Raw genomic sequence first — 16,499 nt, forward strand, 5'->3', positions numbered from 1 at the left:
TAATTCTTTCCTCAAATCTCACATTGTACTCTGTCCCCACAACTCTACTGAGGTCACCTTTACCCAGGTCACTGTAAGGTATCTCTACTGACAATGGCCTGGTCTTTCCTATTAACTGTTGTGGCATTTGTCATACAGACCCCCTCGCCACTCTTTGCCGTGTAACTTCTGCTTCTCTCTCTGTCCTCCTTGCTCCCCCTCTCCTGACTCCTAAAATATCTGAATTCCTCAGGGTATGCTCTCCTCCATTCTTGCCCCACTCTCTTTAGGTGACATCTCGATACCTATAGATCACTTTTCCACAAATCCTCATACATTTATTTCCAGTCTAGCTGTTCTTACCTCTAGACGCATATCTAACTAATACTATCTAACTGATACTTCTATTGGATGCTCCGATGATGAACTAAATTCAACAAGTACAAACCAAACATTCTTCTTCAAACAACCTGTCCCTTTTCCTGAGTGCCCTCTCAGGGAATAGTCCAATCAACTTCAGAGTGGACCCAGACAACTTTTTCTATACATACACAAGTTTCAGTAATTCAATATCTTTTAGATCTGCCACTTCTATCCCCACAGCCACTGCCCACACTGCCTTCTGCTTGGATTTTTAAATAATACTCTAACTGGTTTCTGCCATGGCCCTTCCCTTCTGGCTCACTGGCTACAGGATAAATTTCAAGATCTTTAGCAAGGAACACAAGGCCATAATGAACTGGCCCCTGTCTAATGCTTATCTCCTACCCTCCACCCTTCACAGGCTACATCCTAACTCTGTATGCATTACTTTAACAGATTCTTGTCTTTTTTACATCTCCTGCTTAAGTCTACTCTTTACTCTCATTTTCCTGCTAGTCACATGCCTGAGAATCCAGATTAGGTATCTTTTCCACTGTGAGACCACCCCTGAACACCCTAGAACTGACTGCTTCTCTCCTTTGCCCCATCATTGTACACTCAAATACTTCCATTAGTGTGAACAAAGTATGGTCCCTGAGACCATTTCAGGGGAAATGCGAAGTCAGAAATATGCTCACAATAACACTAAGATGTTAGTGTATCTTTCTCTCTCATTCTCTAAAGAATGTGTATTTGAGCCTTGAGATTATGTGACAAGAGATATCTGAACATCCGGATTGCAGAAGCAGATGAGCATCTGGCTATCTTCCTGTTAAGCCACACATTAAAGATATTTGCAAAACCAATGACACTCTTCTCACCGATACTGTCTTGGAATAAACAGTTGTGTTTCGTAAAAATATATTATTAACATGTAACAGTTATTCTGTTTTTTTAAACCAATTAATAAATTTAAATTTTTTCTCAGTTTTAATTTCTGATTGTGTAAATGTCAACAGACATACCCACATACAGAAAAGCCCTTTAGCCTCCTCAGTTATGCTAAAAAGTATCAAGGGGTCCTGAGAGCAAAACACTTCAGACACAGAGATAGAGCAATTACTTAAGAGTCTTCATAAAGATTTAGACCAAGCCTTAACCACTGTTTTTTTTTTTTTTTTCACCGCACAGCGCAGCATGCGGGATCTTAGTTCCCCAACCAGGGATTATACACATGCCCCCTGAAGTGGAAGCGCAGAGTCTTAACCACTGGACCACCAGGGAAGTCCCACCAATCACTGTTTTATTTCAAGGGTCATAGGAGAGGCACACAACACAATAAGCATCCCATGTAAGGTTTGTTGAATAAAATGAATAAATTAGTGAACTCACGCTCCTTAAGATTTGGCACATTAAAATATATTTTGGGAAACTTTTGTCTATAGTAGAATGAAGATACTGGCAACTTATCTCTCCAAGGAATAACTATAAACCTGGACAAACTGTCGAAAACCACCATTTCAAGGCTCTAGAAATTGAACAAAAACAACAAATTGAGAAGCATTTTCAATAAGAAAAACTGCTGAACTACGGATAAGATGAGTGATTGTCTTCGGCATTCTTGCCTGGGGTTGTTCTCATTTCCTGGCTAATGCTTAGTTTGCATGAAGTAGTTCCAGGGTGGGGCTGGCAATGAAAACCAGCATCTTTGCTGCCAAAGAGTCAACTTGAATTGACACAGAAGGCCAAAACCCCACCACCCAGTCACTCTGTTGATAAAAATAGCAAGCAGGGTAGGAAAGGAATGGAGTGGAAAAAAACCCCATAGTTCTATTAGCCTACGGCTGTGGTCCCACTGTGGGGGAGCAGCAGCCAGTAGACAAGCCAGAAATTTAACAGGGAGATTGCAGAAATCAGAGAGCCATGGGGGCACTAGATAAGACAGCCACTCATCCCTGGCACTCATCCCTGGCAGACAGGGTAAGTATGTGGGGAAGACCTGAGAAGGGCTAAGCTCTGCACAGACCCCTCACTCACTCAGGGAGACTGTGTGCACACACTGGGGAGGTCTACAAGGGTCCAAGCTCTCTACACCATCCTTAGTCAACAAGGAGCCTGCACACATGAGGGAACTCCTGGGTGAGCCCGACAGAAAGTAACTGCTAGGGCTTACCTGAAAAATGCCTTAACATTGAGCACACTCCCCAACACACATGTATATCTATCAGTGGAAGGTGGAAGCCCTACTGGCTCACGTTTGAGCACAACGCCTGACCAACCAATGGTTGCTAACTAATCCACGTACGTATGGGGCAACCCCTAGAAAAGCAAGACTAAACAAACAAACAAACCCCCCAAAAACCTAGACACCAGTGGTTGTGACAAAGTAACAAACACTGCAAAACCTGACATTTTACTAAAAGCAAACAAAAAACTAGCAACAGTTACAACTGTTAGGTGGGAAATAATGAGAATCCAGAGCTGCTATAATATATGACCTAAACTGTCCAGTTTTCAATAAAAATTACGGCAGCTGGGAAAGCAAGGAAAAAAGTATTCAAGAGAAACTTCTCTGAGTGGGCCAAGATAGGTTTGGCAAAGTCTATAAAGAGGAAGGAAGGGAGGGGAGAGAGGGAGGAAGAAAACAGTGTTTAAAGAATTAAAGTATGACAACAATGACTTAAACAGAGAATATGAATAAAGAACAATTAAAAAAAATACTGAATTTGAAAAGTAAAGTGACTGAAAATGTATTAGGTATGTTCAACAGCAGATGTGAGATGGCAAAAACAAACAAAAAAATCAGTAAATTCAACACCCCAAATTTCATGAAAACCATTAATCTACAGATCCAAGCAACTCAAAAAACCCCAGGTAGAATAATTGCAAAGGGATCCTAAACACATTACAAACAAAAGAGAAAACAGCAACGAAAAAAAAAATTAATCACAATTAACGGCTGACTTCTCATCAGAAACACTTAAAGCAAGAAAGAAGTGGGATGACAATCTACTAAAAGGAAAAGTCAAATAAGAATTCTATACCCAACAAAATAAAGGCAAACAGTCATGAACGACCACATACTGTAGAATTTCATTTATATGAAATATCCAGAATAGGAAAATCTATAGAGACAAAAAGTAGATTTATTTGCTATCTAGGGCTGTGGGGTTTGGGGACAGAATGGGGAGTAACTGCTAATGGGTACATAGTGCTTCTTTTTCATGTGAAAATGTCCTAAAATTGACAGAGGTAGTGATTGCACAACTCTGTAAATATACTAAAAACTACTGAATTTTACATTTTAAATGAGTAAATTGTATGGTATGTGAATTATATCTCAAAAAACCTGTTTTTTAAAAATGGCAAAATCAAGATATTCTTAGATCAATGAACACAGAGAAATCACAGCTGAAGACCCGTCTTACAGTAAATACTAAGGAAAATTCTTATAGACTGTAAGGAAATGACACTAGACAGTAACCTGAATTCACAGGAAGAAATTAAGAGTGCCAAAATTGGTAAATTTCTAGGTAAAAACAAAGAACTGTATAAATATATATTTCTCTTTAATTCTCTTATTTCTTTAAAAATAAGACTGTATAAAACGATAATTGTAACATTCTGTTGTTGAGTTAATAACAAATGTAGATATAATCTATACTACACAGAGAACACAAAGGAAGGGAAGGTAACGGAGCTATACTGGAGCAAAGTTGCTGTATTATACTGGATTTAAGTCAATATTAACCTGTAGTAATTAGCATGCACATTATAATCCCTAGATCAACATTTTAAGAATATAATTTAAGAAACATAGTTTTAAAAAATCATAGAAATTTAAATAGTACACTGAAAAATAGTTTTTAAAAAAAGGCAGCAAAGACGGGAGAGAAAAAAAGACCTGAAACATAAGAACAAAGTGCAAAATGGCAGATATAAATCTAACCTTATCAATAATTACATGAAATGTGAGTGGATTAAACACTGCAATCAAAAGCAAAGACTGCCAGTGCAATCAGGCAAGAAAAGGAAATAAAAGTATTCATACTGGAAAAGAAGTTAAATTATGTCTATAAGCAGATGACATAATCCCATATGTAGAAAATCCTAAGGAATCCACAAACTTTTAGAATAAATGAGTTCTGTAAGGTCACAGGATATAAGATCAGTATACAAAAATATCTGCATTTCTATATACCAGCAGTGAAAAATCCTAAATGAAATTATCTATAATAGCATCAGAAAGAATAAAATATTAATAATTTAACAATAAAAGTACAAGATTTGTACACTGAAAACTACAAAGCATTGGTCAGGGAAATTGAAAATCTAAATAAATGGAGAGATATTCTGTGGTGATGGACTGGAAGACATGTTAAGATAACATACTATTCAAAGTGATCTACGGATTCAATAAAATCCCTATAAAAATTTCAGCAGGCTTTTTTTTTGTGGAAACTGACAAGCTAATCCCAACATTTATATGGAAATGCAAACGACCCTTAATAGCCAAAAGAATTTTTGAAAAGAACAAAGTTAAAAACTTACATGTTGATTTTGAAAGCAGATTTGGGGTTGCTGGGACTTTGGGGTGGGAACAGGGACACACTGCAAATGGGCATAAGGATCTTTTAACAATGATGGAAATGGTCTATCTAAACTGTATTGTGATGATGGTTGCACAACTCTATAAACTTACTAAAAATCCCTGAATTCTACACTAAGTGGGTGAATTTTATGGTATACAAATTGCACCTCAATAAAGCTGTTCAAAAAAGATCCTACATGAATGTTCAGACTCTTTATTCATATTAGCCAAAAGCAGGAAACATTTCAGATGTCCTTCAACAAGAAAATGGCTTATAGGAAGAAAAGAACTTAAAAGAAAAAAAAGAAAAATCCAAAGAAAGAAAAATTCAAAGATAATGCGTAAAACTAACTAGATAAAGCAGAGACTAGGGATAGTGAAACCACTTAGGAGACAACTACAGAAGTCTAAATAAAGGTTTTGAGGGTCTAAATTAAATAGTAATGAAGAAGGATAGATGTAAAAGGGCAGAATCATGGGTCATTGGCAATGACTAATAATAAACAACAAAAATGGCTAACATTTATTGAGCACTTACTATATACCAAGCATTGTATTAAGTATAATACTTAAGTCATTTCACTGTCACAATTCTATAAAGTACTGTTGTCCTCTATTACAGAGAGATATACTGAGTTTGGAAAAGTTATGTAAATTTATCCAAAGTTATAGACATGGAAAAGTGAACGGCTACTGTGTATGTGTGTTTCAGTACCAGGGGTCAGGGGGAAGAAATGACAAATGATTGTGAGGTCTTGGATTCCCAGCCTCATGATCATTTCTCAAGTAACTGTGTGATCTTGGTAATTTTGTTATTTTAGGGAATGAAAAACAATCTCACTCCCAGGATCTGGCATCGATATGGCTTTTTATTTTATGAGCAGTTACTAAAAATATGAAATCATGGGAATTCCCTGGTGGTCTAGTGGTTAGGACTCTGAATGTTCACTGCCGAGGGCCAGGTTCAATCCCTGGTCAGGGAACTAAGATCCCACAGCCACTGGGTGTTGATAAAATAAAATAAAATAAAGTAAAACAAAATAAATAAAAGTCACAATTAGAAAAGTTTTTAATAAATAAATAAAAATACTAACTCAGGAGTCTTTTTCACAATTTCCAAAGAGTCAACAAATCTTTAGCATAATCATATACCTTTCTTCCATATGGTTTTTCTACCATATTGCTGTCACTGTCAGAATTTTCACTCTGCACTGGTTTTGTGAACCCAGATTTGGGCATCTTATAGCTGTTCAACTAGCTTCTTCTTTTATCAGTCTTCTCATCCTGGATCTGCAAAGAATGGATATATAAGGATTATTTGTATACGTATGCAATAAAATCTACTTAAAGTTTATGCACCACAATTAGTGCAATTTGGTTTCCATGTCTCTATAAGATAATTTATTTTCTCAGAGAGGCTATCCTAGCCTAAAGTAAGTTTTCATTTAACAATTTGAGCTTCTAATTAAAGTTCTCTTGCTCAAGTCCATTCAGTTTGTCACTGAAAAGAGAACTGCTTTTATATTTCTTCCCATCTTCTCTAGACTAGTACCTAACCTCCAGCTTTCTGGGTAACCAGCAGCAGTCCAAGTGGAGGCAAAGTGTTTGTCACCCCACCCAGCACGGCTCCAGTGGCAGGAGCTCCTAACAGATTCTCTGGTAGTTCTGCATTGGTCTGGAAATTATTCCTAAAGACTCAACCAAGAACTTGATAGGTGTGATCAGTAATTTTACAACGAATTCTATTTTAAGTTAAATTAAGCCCTTACTACTTAAAATCCCCAGAGTGGTTTATTTTCATTCACTGAACCCCCAGACATCCCCAGGTATTCCGTCACTTTATCAACCTATTCACTGATTTAATCCTTATCATACTATACTGTAATTACCACTTTACATATCTTTTTCTTTCCAACTTGTTTAGCCTTCTGTCTCCTCCTCTACAAGCTGATTTAATAGGTCAAAGAGCCTCTTACAAGCTCTTTTTTTTCTCTTAGAAGTTTTTGCTTGAGAGATCCAGAAAAAATTCCAAAATGTGGGTTTTATATATAAAAGGGGTAGCCATGAGGCTAGACCTGTGTTGCTGTCTGATGACCTATTAGTCACACATGGTTGTTGAAAGTTAAATTAATTAAAGTTGGTACCACACTACATAGTGCATCTGTGTAGTCTGCACTATTATCTACTCTATGACCACAGGAAGCTCTACTGCACAGCACTGGGCTAGACAGGCTGCTGGCCAACAGGAACAGGACCAGGGCCACAACAAGAAGCACAATGACTGACAAGCCTAATTTTAACTACTTCATGCTATGAATTTCCTATAAATGGGTATCATAGATATAAGTAAGCTACATTCTAGGACCTATATGAATTATTAAAACTCAGACATCCTGAACAGAAAATCAGTAAAATCTATATTCTTCAAATTGTTCTACTGGTGCTTTAAAATCTGTTTGGTTTCAATAGAAACAAAACCAAAAAACCCTTAAATGAACTGAGATAATTGATAAATTATTAAAACTAGTTTATATTAATCTGAATGTAGCCAAATTAGAGTATACTGCAACACAAAAAAAACTGCCACAGTTCAAATAGTTCAAATCTTTCATTTTATAGAGGAGGAAACAAACTTGAAGAAACAAAGGAAAAATTTTGACACTACACAGAAGAGGCAAAGTTTCCCTTGGGGTCATTTAACTGTTTCTACTATTACCATATAAACGGATTCATTTAAACTTAGTACTGTCCTCAAAGCCAGCCCTATGCAAAGCTTACAGAGTTAGAGTTACAAGTCATATATAAAGAGAAAAATTCTGACTCAGAAGCAAAACCGAGGTGCATAATATCTACAGGCATTAACCTAGGTGACACTATGAAGATGAAGCCGTTATCTCCTTTTGTAGACCAAGCAAAACAAGTCACTGGTGAATGAAGAACTGTCATGAATATTTTTGGAGAAAATTAAACGTGGCAATAATATTATATTAATAGACTGTATGTTTAAAAAGCTTGTATTATTTTTCAATAACTGTACTTGGGGCTTCCCTGGTGGTGCAGTGGTTTAGAATCCGCCTGCCAATGCAGGGGACACGGGTTTGAGCCCTGGTCTGGGAAGATCCCACATGCTGTGGAGCAGCTAAGCCTGTGGGCCACAACTACTGAGCCTACGCTCTAGAGACCACGAGCCACAACTACTGAGCCTGCGTGTCTAGAGACTGTGCTCCGCAACAAGAGAAGCCACTGCAGTGGGAAGCCTGTGCACCGCAAGAAAGAGTAGCCCTGGCTCGCAGCAACTAAAGAAAGCCTACATGCAGCAACAAAGACCCAACGCAGCCATAAATAAATTAATTAATTAATTAAAAAAAATAATAACTGTACTTGGAAAATTTTAGCACTAACAAAACTCACAAATGGATTTTTAAAATATCACTTCATTCAACAACGTACTTAATAAATAATTCGGTTCTGGGCCCAAGATATATACTGTAATCCTTAGAACAATCAATGCACAAAGAGATGATCAAAATCACATTGGTTAAATTAAACTTGAATATTTAAAATTGTACAAATAACCCAACAGAAGGCAGAAAAGAGATACTGAGGAATGAAAAACAGAAGGAACAAACAAAACAATAATAAAATGATAGACCTAATCCAAACATAGCAATAATTATATAAAATGCAAATGTTAAACACACCAATTAAAAGACAAATTGTCAGAGGAGAGAAAAAAAATGACCAAACTATACACTAACAAGAAATTCACTTCAAATATAATGGTATGAGTAGGTTAAAAGTAAAAGAATGGAAAAAGATATGCCATGCAAGCATAATCAAAGGAAAGCTGGAGTAACTGTATTAATATCAGACAAAACAGATCTCAAAGCAAAGAGGGACATTACATATTTATATACTGATAAAAGGTCCAGTTCACTAAACAGGTATGTAACTAGCAACAGAGTTTCAAAGTACAGGAAGCAGAAACCAACAAAACTGACAGAAGAAATAAACAAATTGATAGTTACAGCTGGAGACTTCAACTACTCTCTCAGTAAGACAGAAAATCAACAAGGATATAAAAGAACTAAAAAAATGCCATCAATTTGAATTGACTGGATCTAATTGACATTTACAGGAAAATCTGCACAACAAACAGAATACTCATTCTTTTCAAGGACACACATAATATTCACCAGGCTAGGCCACATCATGGATCATAAACAAACATTAATAAATTTAAAATTAAAATCATACAAAGTTTGTTCTCACACAACAAAGAAATTAAACCAGAATCAGGGCTTCCCTGGTGGCGCAGTGGTTGAGAGTCCGCCTGCCAATGCAGGGGACGCGGGTTTGTGCCCCGGTCCGGGAGGATCCCACATGCCGCGGAGCGGCTGCGCCCGTGAGCCATGGACGCTGAGCCTGCACGTCCGGAGCCTGTGCTCCGCAGCGGGAGAGGCCGCGGCGGTGAGAGGCCCGCGTACCGCAAAAAAAAAAAACCAAAACAGAATCAATTATAGAAAGATAATAATATATCCAAATTAAAAAACAAAGAAAGGGCTTCCCTGGTGGCGCAGTGGTTGGGAGTCTGCCTGCCGATGCAGGGGACACGGGTTCGTGCCCCGGTCTGGGAAGGTCCCACATGCCGTGGAGCGGCCGGGCCCGTGAGCCATGGCCGCTGAGCCTGCGCGTCCGGAGCCTGTGCTCCGCAGCGGGAGAGGCCACAGCAGTGAGGGGCTCGCGTACTGCAAAAAAAAAAAAAAAAAAAAACAAAGAAAAATCAATGAGGCTAAAAACTGGTTTTCTAAAAAAAAAAATCAATAAAATTTATAAACCTCTTAGCCACACCTATTAGAAATAAGACAGAACACATTACAAACTTTATACAAATAAATTCAACGAATTAAATGAAACAAATTCCTTGAAAGGCACACACTACCAAAGCTCACTGAAGAAAACAATCTCAATAACTCAATACTTATTAAAGAACTTGATTTCATATTTAGAAACCAAGAAAACCCAGATGGCATCAATGGTGAATTCTACGAAACACATATGCGGAAGAAATATTACCAATTCTACACAAACTCTCCTGAAAAGGAAAGAGAACATATTTTATGAGGCCATCAATACCCTGATAGCAAAACAGAATAGTCTTTTACAAGAAAACTACAGACCAATATACCTCATAATCATAACAAAATCGTCAACAAAATATTAGTAAATCAAATCCATCTTTATAAAAAAGGATAATACATCATGACCAAGTGGGATTTATACCAGAAACTTGAGGTCAGTGTAATGTTTGAAAATCAATCTATGTAATTCACTGTATTAACAGACTAAGAGACATAACCATTTCAACAGATATAGAAAAAGCATTTGATAAAATTTAATACCCGTTAATGACAAAACCCTCAGCAAACTAGTACTAGAACAGAATGTGAATGCTTTCTTTCTCTCCTAAGGTCAACAATGAGGCAAGGATGTTCGCTCTCATCACTCCCCGCCCCCAGCTTTACTGAGGTATAACTGACAAACAAAAATTGTATATAGTTAAGGTGTACAATATGCCAATTTGATAAATGGATACATTGTGAAAGGGTTATTAGTACAATCAAGTTAAGTACCATCTCCTCACATAGTTAGCAATTTGTGTGTGTTGAGACCGCTTAAAATCTACTCTCAGCAAATTTAAAGTATATAATACAGTATTATTAACCACAGTCACCATGCCGTACACTAGGTCCCCAGAACTTACTCGTCTTATAACTGAAAGTTCATACGCTTTTACAGTGTCTCCGCATTTCCTCTACTCCCAAGGCTCTGGCAACCACCACTCTACTCCCTGCTTCTGTGAATTCAACATTTTTAGATTTCACATCTTAGTGAGATCACACAGTATTTATCTTTCCGTCTGGCTTATTTCACTTATTTAGCATGTCCTCCAGGTTCAACCCTGTTGTGACAAATGGCAGGATATTCTTTTTTTTTAATGGTTAATATCCCACTGTAAATGCATATACAGTTGACCATTGAACAACACAGGTTTGAACTGTGAGGGTCCATTTGTATGTGGATTTTTTTTTCTTTTTAAATTTATTTTTTGGCCACACTGTGGGGCTTGTGGGATCTTAGTTCCCCGAACAGGGATTCAACCCAAGCGCCCTACAGTGAAAGCGCCCGAGTCCTAACCACTGGACTGCCAGGGACTTCCCAAGGATTTTTCTTTTTTTTTCAATAAATACATACTACATTACTACATGATCTGTAGTTGGTTGAATCCGAGGACGTGGAACTGCAGACACAGCAGGCCAAATGTAAAGTTATACACAGATTTTTGATTGCACACAGGATTGGCGTCCCTAACACCCATATTGTTCAAGGGTCAACATTTTCTTTAATCATTCATCCATCAACAGACACTGAGGTCGATACTATACATTGGCTATTGCAAACAATGGTGCAATGAACATGGGAGTACAGCTAATTATAATTTTATTTCCTTTGGAGATATACCTGAAAGTGGGATTGTTGGGTCAGATGGCAGTTCTTTTAATTTTCTGAGGAACCTCCATACTGTTTTCCATAGTGGCTGCACCAATTTACATTCTTACCAACAGTGTGCAAGGGACCCTTTCTGCCACACCCTTACCAACTCTTACTATCGCTTTTTTTTTTTTTTTTTTTTTTTGCAGTATGCGGGCCTCTCACTGCTGTGGCCTCTTCCCGTTGCGGAGCACAGACTCCAGACGCAAAATCTCAGCGGCCATGGCTCACGGGCCCAGCCGCTCCGCGGCATGTGGGATCTTCCCGGACCGGGGCACGAACCCGCGTCCCCGGCATCGGCAGGCGGACTCTCGACCACTGCGCCACCAGGGAAGCCCTCGCCTGTCCTTTTGGTAACAGCCATCTTAAGAGGCATGAGGCATATCTCACTGTGGTTTTGACTTGCATTTCCCTTGTGATTAGTGATGTTGTACAACCTTTTAATATACTTAGCCCTCTGTATGTCTTCTTTGGAAAAACGTTCAGGTCTTTTGCCCATTTTTTAGTCCTTTTTTCTTTTTTTTTTGCCATTGACATGTATGGGCTCCATATATTTTTTGGATATTACCCCCTTACCAGATGTATGTTTTGCAAATATTTTTCTCCCATTCCACAGGTTGCTTTTCATTTTGTTTCCTTTGCTGTGCAAAATATTTTTTATTTGAAGCAGTCCCACTTGTTTATTTTTGTTGCCTGTGCTTTTGGTGTCATATCCATAAAATCACTGTTAAGACCAATGTCAAGGAGCTTTTCCCGATTTTTTTGGTAGGAATTTTATCGTTTCAAGCCTTGCATTTAAGTTTTTAATCTATTTCAAGTCAACTTTTGTGTATGATACGAGTCCAATTTCATTCTTTTGCATGTGGATATACACTTTTCCCAGCACCAATTACTGAAAAAACTATCCTTTCCCCATTTTGAGTTCTTGTCAAAGATTAGTTGACTGTATTACGCATGGGTTTATTTCTGGGTTCTTTATTCTGTTCCACTGATGTTTTTATGCCAGTACCATACTGTTTTGATTACCATTGCTTTGTAGTTTGAAACCTGGAAGTGTGATGCCTCTAGCTTTGCTATTCTTTCTCAAGACTGCTTTGGCTATTCAAAGTCTTTTGTGGGGCTTCCCTGGTGGCGCAGTGGTTGAGAGTCCGCCTGCCGATGCAGGGGACATGGGTTCGTGCCCCGGTCCGGGAAGATCCCACATGCCGCGGAGCGGCTGGGCCCGTGAGCCATGGCCGCTGAGCCTGCGCGTCCGGAGCCTGTGCTCCACAACGGGAGAGGCCACAACAGTGAGAGGCCTGCGTACCGCAAAAAAAAAAAAAAAAAAAGTCTTTTGTGGTTCCACATGAATTTTAGGATTATTTTTCCTACTTCTGTGAAAAATACCATGAGAATTTTGATAGAGATTGCATTGAATCTGTAGACTGTAGTATGGACATTTAATAATATTAACCCTTCCCGATCAATGAACACATTGGATTTCTATTTATTCATGTCTTTAATTTCTTTCATCAACATCTCATACTTTTCAGTGTACAAATCTTCTACCTCCTTGGTTAAATTTATTCCTAGGTATTTTATTCTTTTTGATGCTATTATAAATGGGATTTTTCCCTTAATTTCTTTTTCATAAAGTTCACTGTTAGTGTATATAAATGCAATTGCTTTTCATATGTTGATTTTATATCTGGCAACTTTGCTGAATTTATTATTAGCTCAATAATTTTTTTGGTGGAGTCTTCATGGCTTTTTATCATGTTATTTACAGAGACAATTTAACTTCTTCCATTTTGATTTGGATGTCTTTTCGTTTTCTCGCCTAACTGCTCTGGCTAGGACTTACAGTACTATATACTGAATAGCAGTGGTGAGAGTGGACAAGCTTGTATTGTTCCTGATTTTAGAGGAAAAGCTAAGTTTCTCACTGTTGACTGTGATGTTACCTGTGGGTCTGTTATATATGGCCTTTATTATATTACATTCCTTCTATACCCTAACTTGTTAGGAGTTTTTATCATGAAAGGATGTTGAACTTTGTCAAAAACCTTTTCTGCATCTATTGAGGTGACTGCACCACTTCTACTCAAAACTGTACTTACTGATGGCCCTAACTAGTTCAATAAGGCAAGAAATAAAAGGTATGTAGCTTAGAAAGGAAGAAGTAGAGCAGGTTTTATTTCTGGATGACATGATCATCAATGGAGACAAACGCAAGGTATCTATAAAGAAGCTACTAAAACGTATAAGTAAGTATAGAAAGGACAAAGGATACACAGTTGATACATGAAAATTTTGTTTCTATATACTAGCAACAAAAAGTCGGATACTGGGCTTCCCTGGTGGCGCAGTGGTTGAGAGTCCGCCTGCCGATACAGGGGACACGCGTTCGTGCCGCGATCCAGGAAGATCCCACATGCCGCAGAGCGGCTGGGCCCGTGAGCCATGGCCACTGAGCCTGCGCGTCCGGAGCCTGTGCTCCGCAATGGGAGAAGCCACAACAGTGAGAGGCCCGCGTACCGCAAAAAAAAAAAAAAAAAAAAGTTGGATACTGAAATTAAAATATAACTCACAATAGTATCAAAAATAATAAATTTTTAGGGATAAATATAACAAAATTTAAGACTACATAGTGACAAAAAACACTGCTGAAAGAAATTAAAGACCTAAATAAATGGATATACTATGTTTATATGGATCAGAAGACTCAATAAGAGATCAGTTCTCCCCAAATCGATTTATAAATTCAATGCGATCCTAGTCAAAATCTCAGTATGCTTTTTTTTTTTTTTTATGGTACGCGGGCCTCTCACTGTTGTGGCCTCTCCCGTTGCGGAGCACAGGCTCCGCATGTGCAGGCTCAGCGGCCATGGCCTACGGGCCCAGCTGCTCCGCGGCATGTGGGATCCTCCCGGACCAGTGCACAAACCCGTGTCCCCTGCATCAGCAGGCGGACTCTCAACCACTGCGCCACTAAGGAAGCCCCTCAGGATGATTTTTTAATAGAAACTGACAAACTGTTTCTAGAATGTATATGAAAATGCTAAGGACCTAAAAAAGTCCAAATAATTTTGGGAAAAAAACAAATTCATGGACTTACATTACTTGATTTCACTATAAAGATACAGTAAGCAAGACAGTGTTTACTGGTATAAAGATAGATTTACAGATTAATGGGACAGAATGCAAAGTCTAGTCTAGAAATAGACTTGTACATGTGTCCAACTAAGTTTCAAAAGTGCTGCCCATGCAGTTCACTGAGGAAATTCCTTTCAACAAATGGTGTTGGAACAACCGTATCTCCGTATGCAGAAAAAAACAAAAAACCAAAACTTTGACTCTTACCTCACTCCATAGAGAAATATTACCTCAAAATGCATCATATACCTGAATGTATAAAGTGAAGTTATATGTTTTCTAGCAGAAAACATGGGAGAATATTTTAGTGATCTTGGGTTAGACAAAGATTTCTTAAATAGGCTATGAAAAACAGAAACTATAAAGGAAAAATATGGATAAGTGGGACTTCACAATGCAAACTCTTGCTCTTTAAATGACATTGTTAAGCAAATGAAAATCAAGTCATACAGGGAGAAAATACTTGCAAATTATGGCTTTATAAAGGACTTATATCCAGAATATATAAATAAATCTTACAAATCAGTAAAAGGATAATCCAATTATAAAAGGAACAAAAGATTTAAACAGTTCATCAAAGAATATTTAATTAATGGCAAATAAGCACAGAGAAAGATGCTCAACCTCCTTAGTCATCAGGAAAATAATGAGATGCCACTATACATCCATGAGAATGGCTAAAATTAAAGAGAAGGAAGACCAAGTGTTGTTGAAGGTGTAGAGGAACTGGAACTCTCATATATCGCCAAGGGTTAGGAGGAAAGACAAAGTAGCACAGCCGCTTTACAAGTGAGAATAGTTGGTGGTATCTTCCCATGGCTAAGAAGAATTATTCTTTTCTTCCATCCTTTGTATGATAGTCTTGGTGACTACTACACTGCTTGTTTTTCAACCTCCTTGCCCTAAGACTGCACAGAGGCACCAATACTTGTTAAGGGCCAACCATCTGCAAGCTCTATGACAGACTTTGCTATCTAACAGCTAAAGGAAACAGTTAAAAGCTTTGATTCTGCCTTTTCAAAGGTGTTTCTTCCTTTACAATAAATATTCTTGCTCCTTACAAATCAAGGACTCTGTGTATTCATCTAACAGCAGCTCACTTCCAGGTTTGACAGTCCATGAATGTATGCTATTACATTCAAGGGTTCTTCACTCTTATTTAGCCACAGCAGTAAAATATATCTTCTTCTAAAACGAAGTAACCCAGCAATCTCTTGGTTTTTTTGTTTTAAATGGCATTCCTGTTTGTGACCATTCAAGGGATACTAAAAAAAAATATTTTTAATAGTATTGCTATCTGAATAATTTTGTTTGTAATGAAGGTAAAATATTCTAGTTGCTATTCAGAGGTACCAAGTTAGCATACACAGGTACATCAAAAACTCTAGTGTATACCACATGTAAAGTAGATAGCTAAGGGGAAGCAGCTCTATAGCACAGGGAGATCAGCTCGGTGCTTTGTGTCCACCTAGAGGGGTGGGATAGGGAGGGTGGGAGGGAGACGCAAGAGGCAGGAGATATGGGGATATATGTATATATATAGCTGATTCACTTTGTTATACAACAGAAACTAACAAGCAATTATACTCCAATAAAGATGTTAAAAAAAAAACTCTAGTGTAAACTGAACATCATCTGGATAAAGAAGTTGCATATATGCCATTTATATTTTTAGTATAAGCACGTTAAGAATTAAGAACCAAGGTGTCTTTTTTTTTTTAAATGTCAGTTCATTGGTTTATTTATTTTTGGTTATGTTGGGTCTTCGTTTCTGTGCGAGGGCTTTCTCCAGTTGCGGCGAGCGGGGGCCACTCTTCATCGCGGTGCACAGGCCTCTCACTATCGTGGCCTCACTTGTTGCGGAGCACAGGCTCCAGAC

At 38.0% G+C, this 16,499-nt stretch overlaps 1 protein-coding gene across 5 annotated transcripts in view; it reads right to left on the reverse strand.

The window, feature by feature from the left end:
• ANKRD12 (ankyrin repeat domain 12) overlaps window positions 1-16,499 on the reverse strand; it is a 114,564-nt gene that overhangs the window by 76,984 nt on the left and 21,081 nt on the right. For all 5 annotated transcript variants that reach the window (XM_027088604.1, XM_027088603.1, XM_027088601.1 and 2 more), the window contains exon 2: window positions 6,086-6,223. In XM_027088604.1, the coding sequence (XP_026944405.1) occupies window positions 6,086-6,172 (87 nt within the window). In that variant the 5' untranslated portion in view covers window positions 6,173-6,223. The remainder of the gene's footprint in view (window positions 1-6,085; window positions 6,224-16,499) is intronic.

Source organism: Aethalodelphis obliquidens, unplaced genomic scaffold (assembly GCF_003676395.1).
Source record: "Aethalodelphis obliquidens isolate GAN/ISIS:26980383/991018 unplaced genomic scaffold, ASM367639v1 scaffold63, whole genome shotgun sequence".
NCBI lineage: Eukaryota > Metazoa > Chordata > Mammalia > Artiodactyla > Delphinidae > Aethalodelphis > Aethalodelphis obliquidens.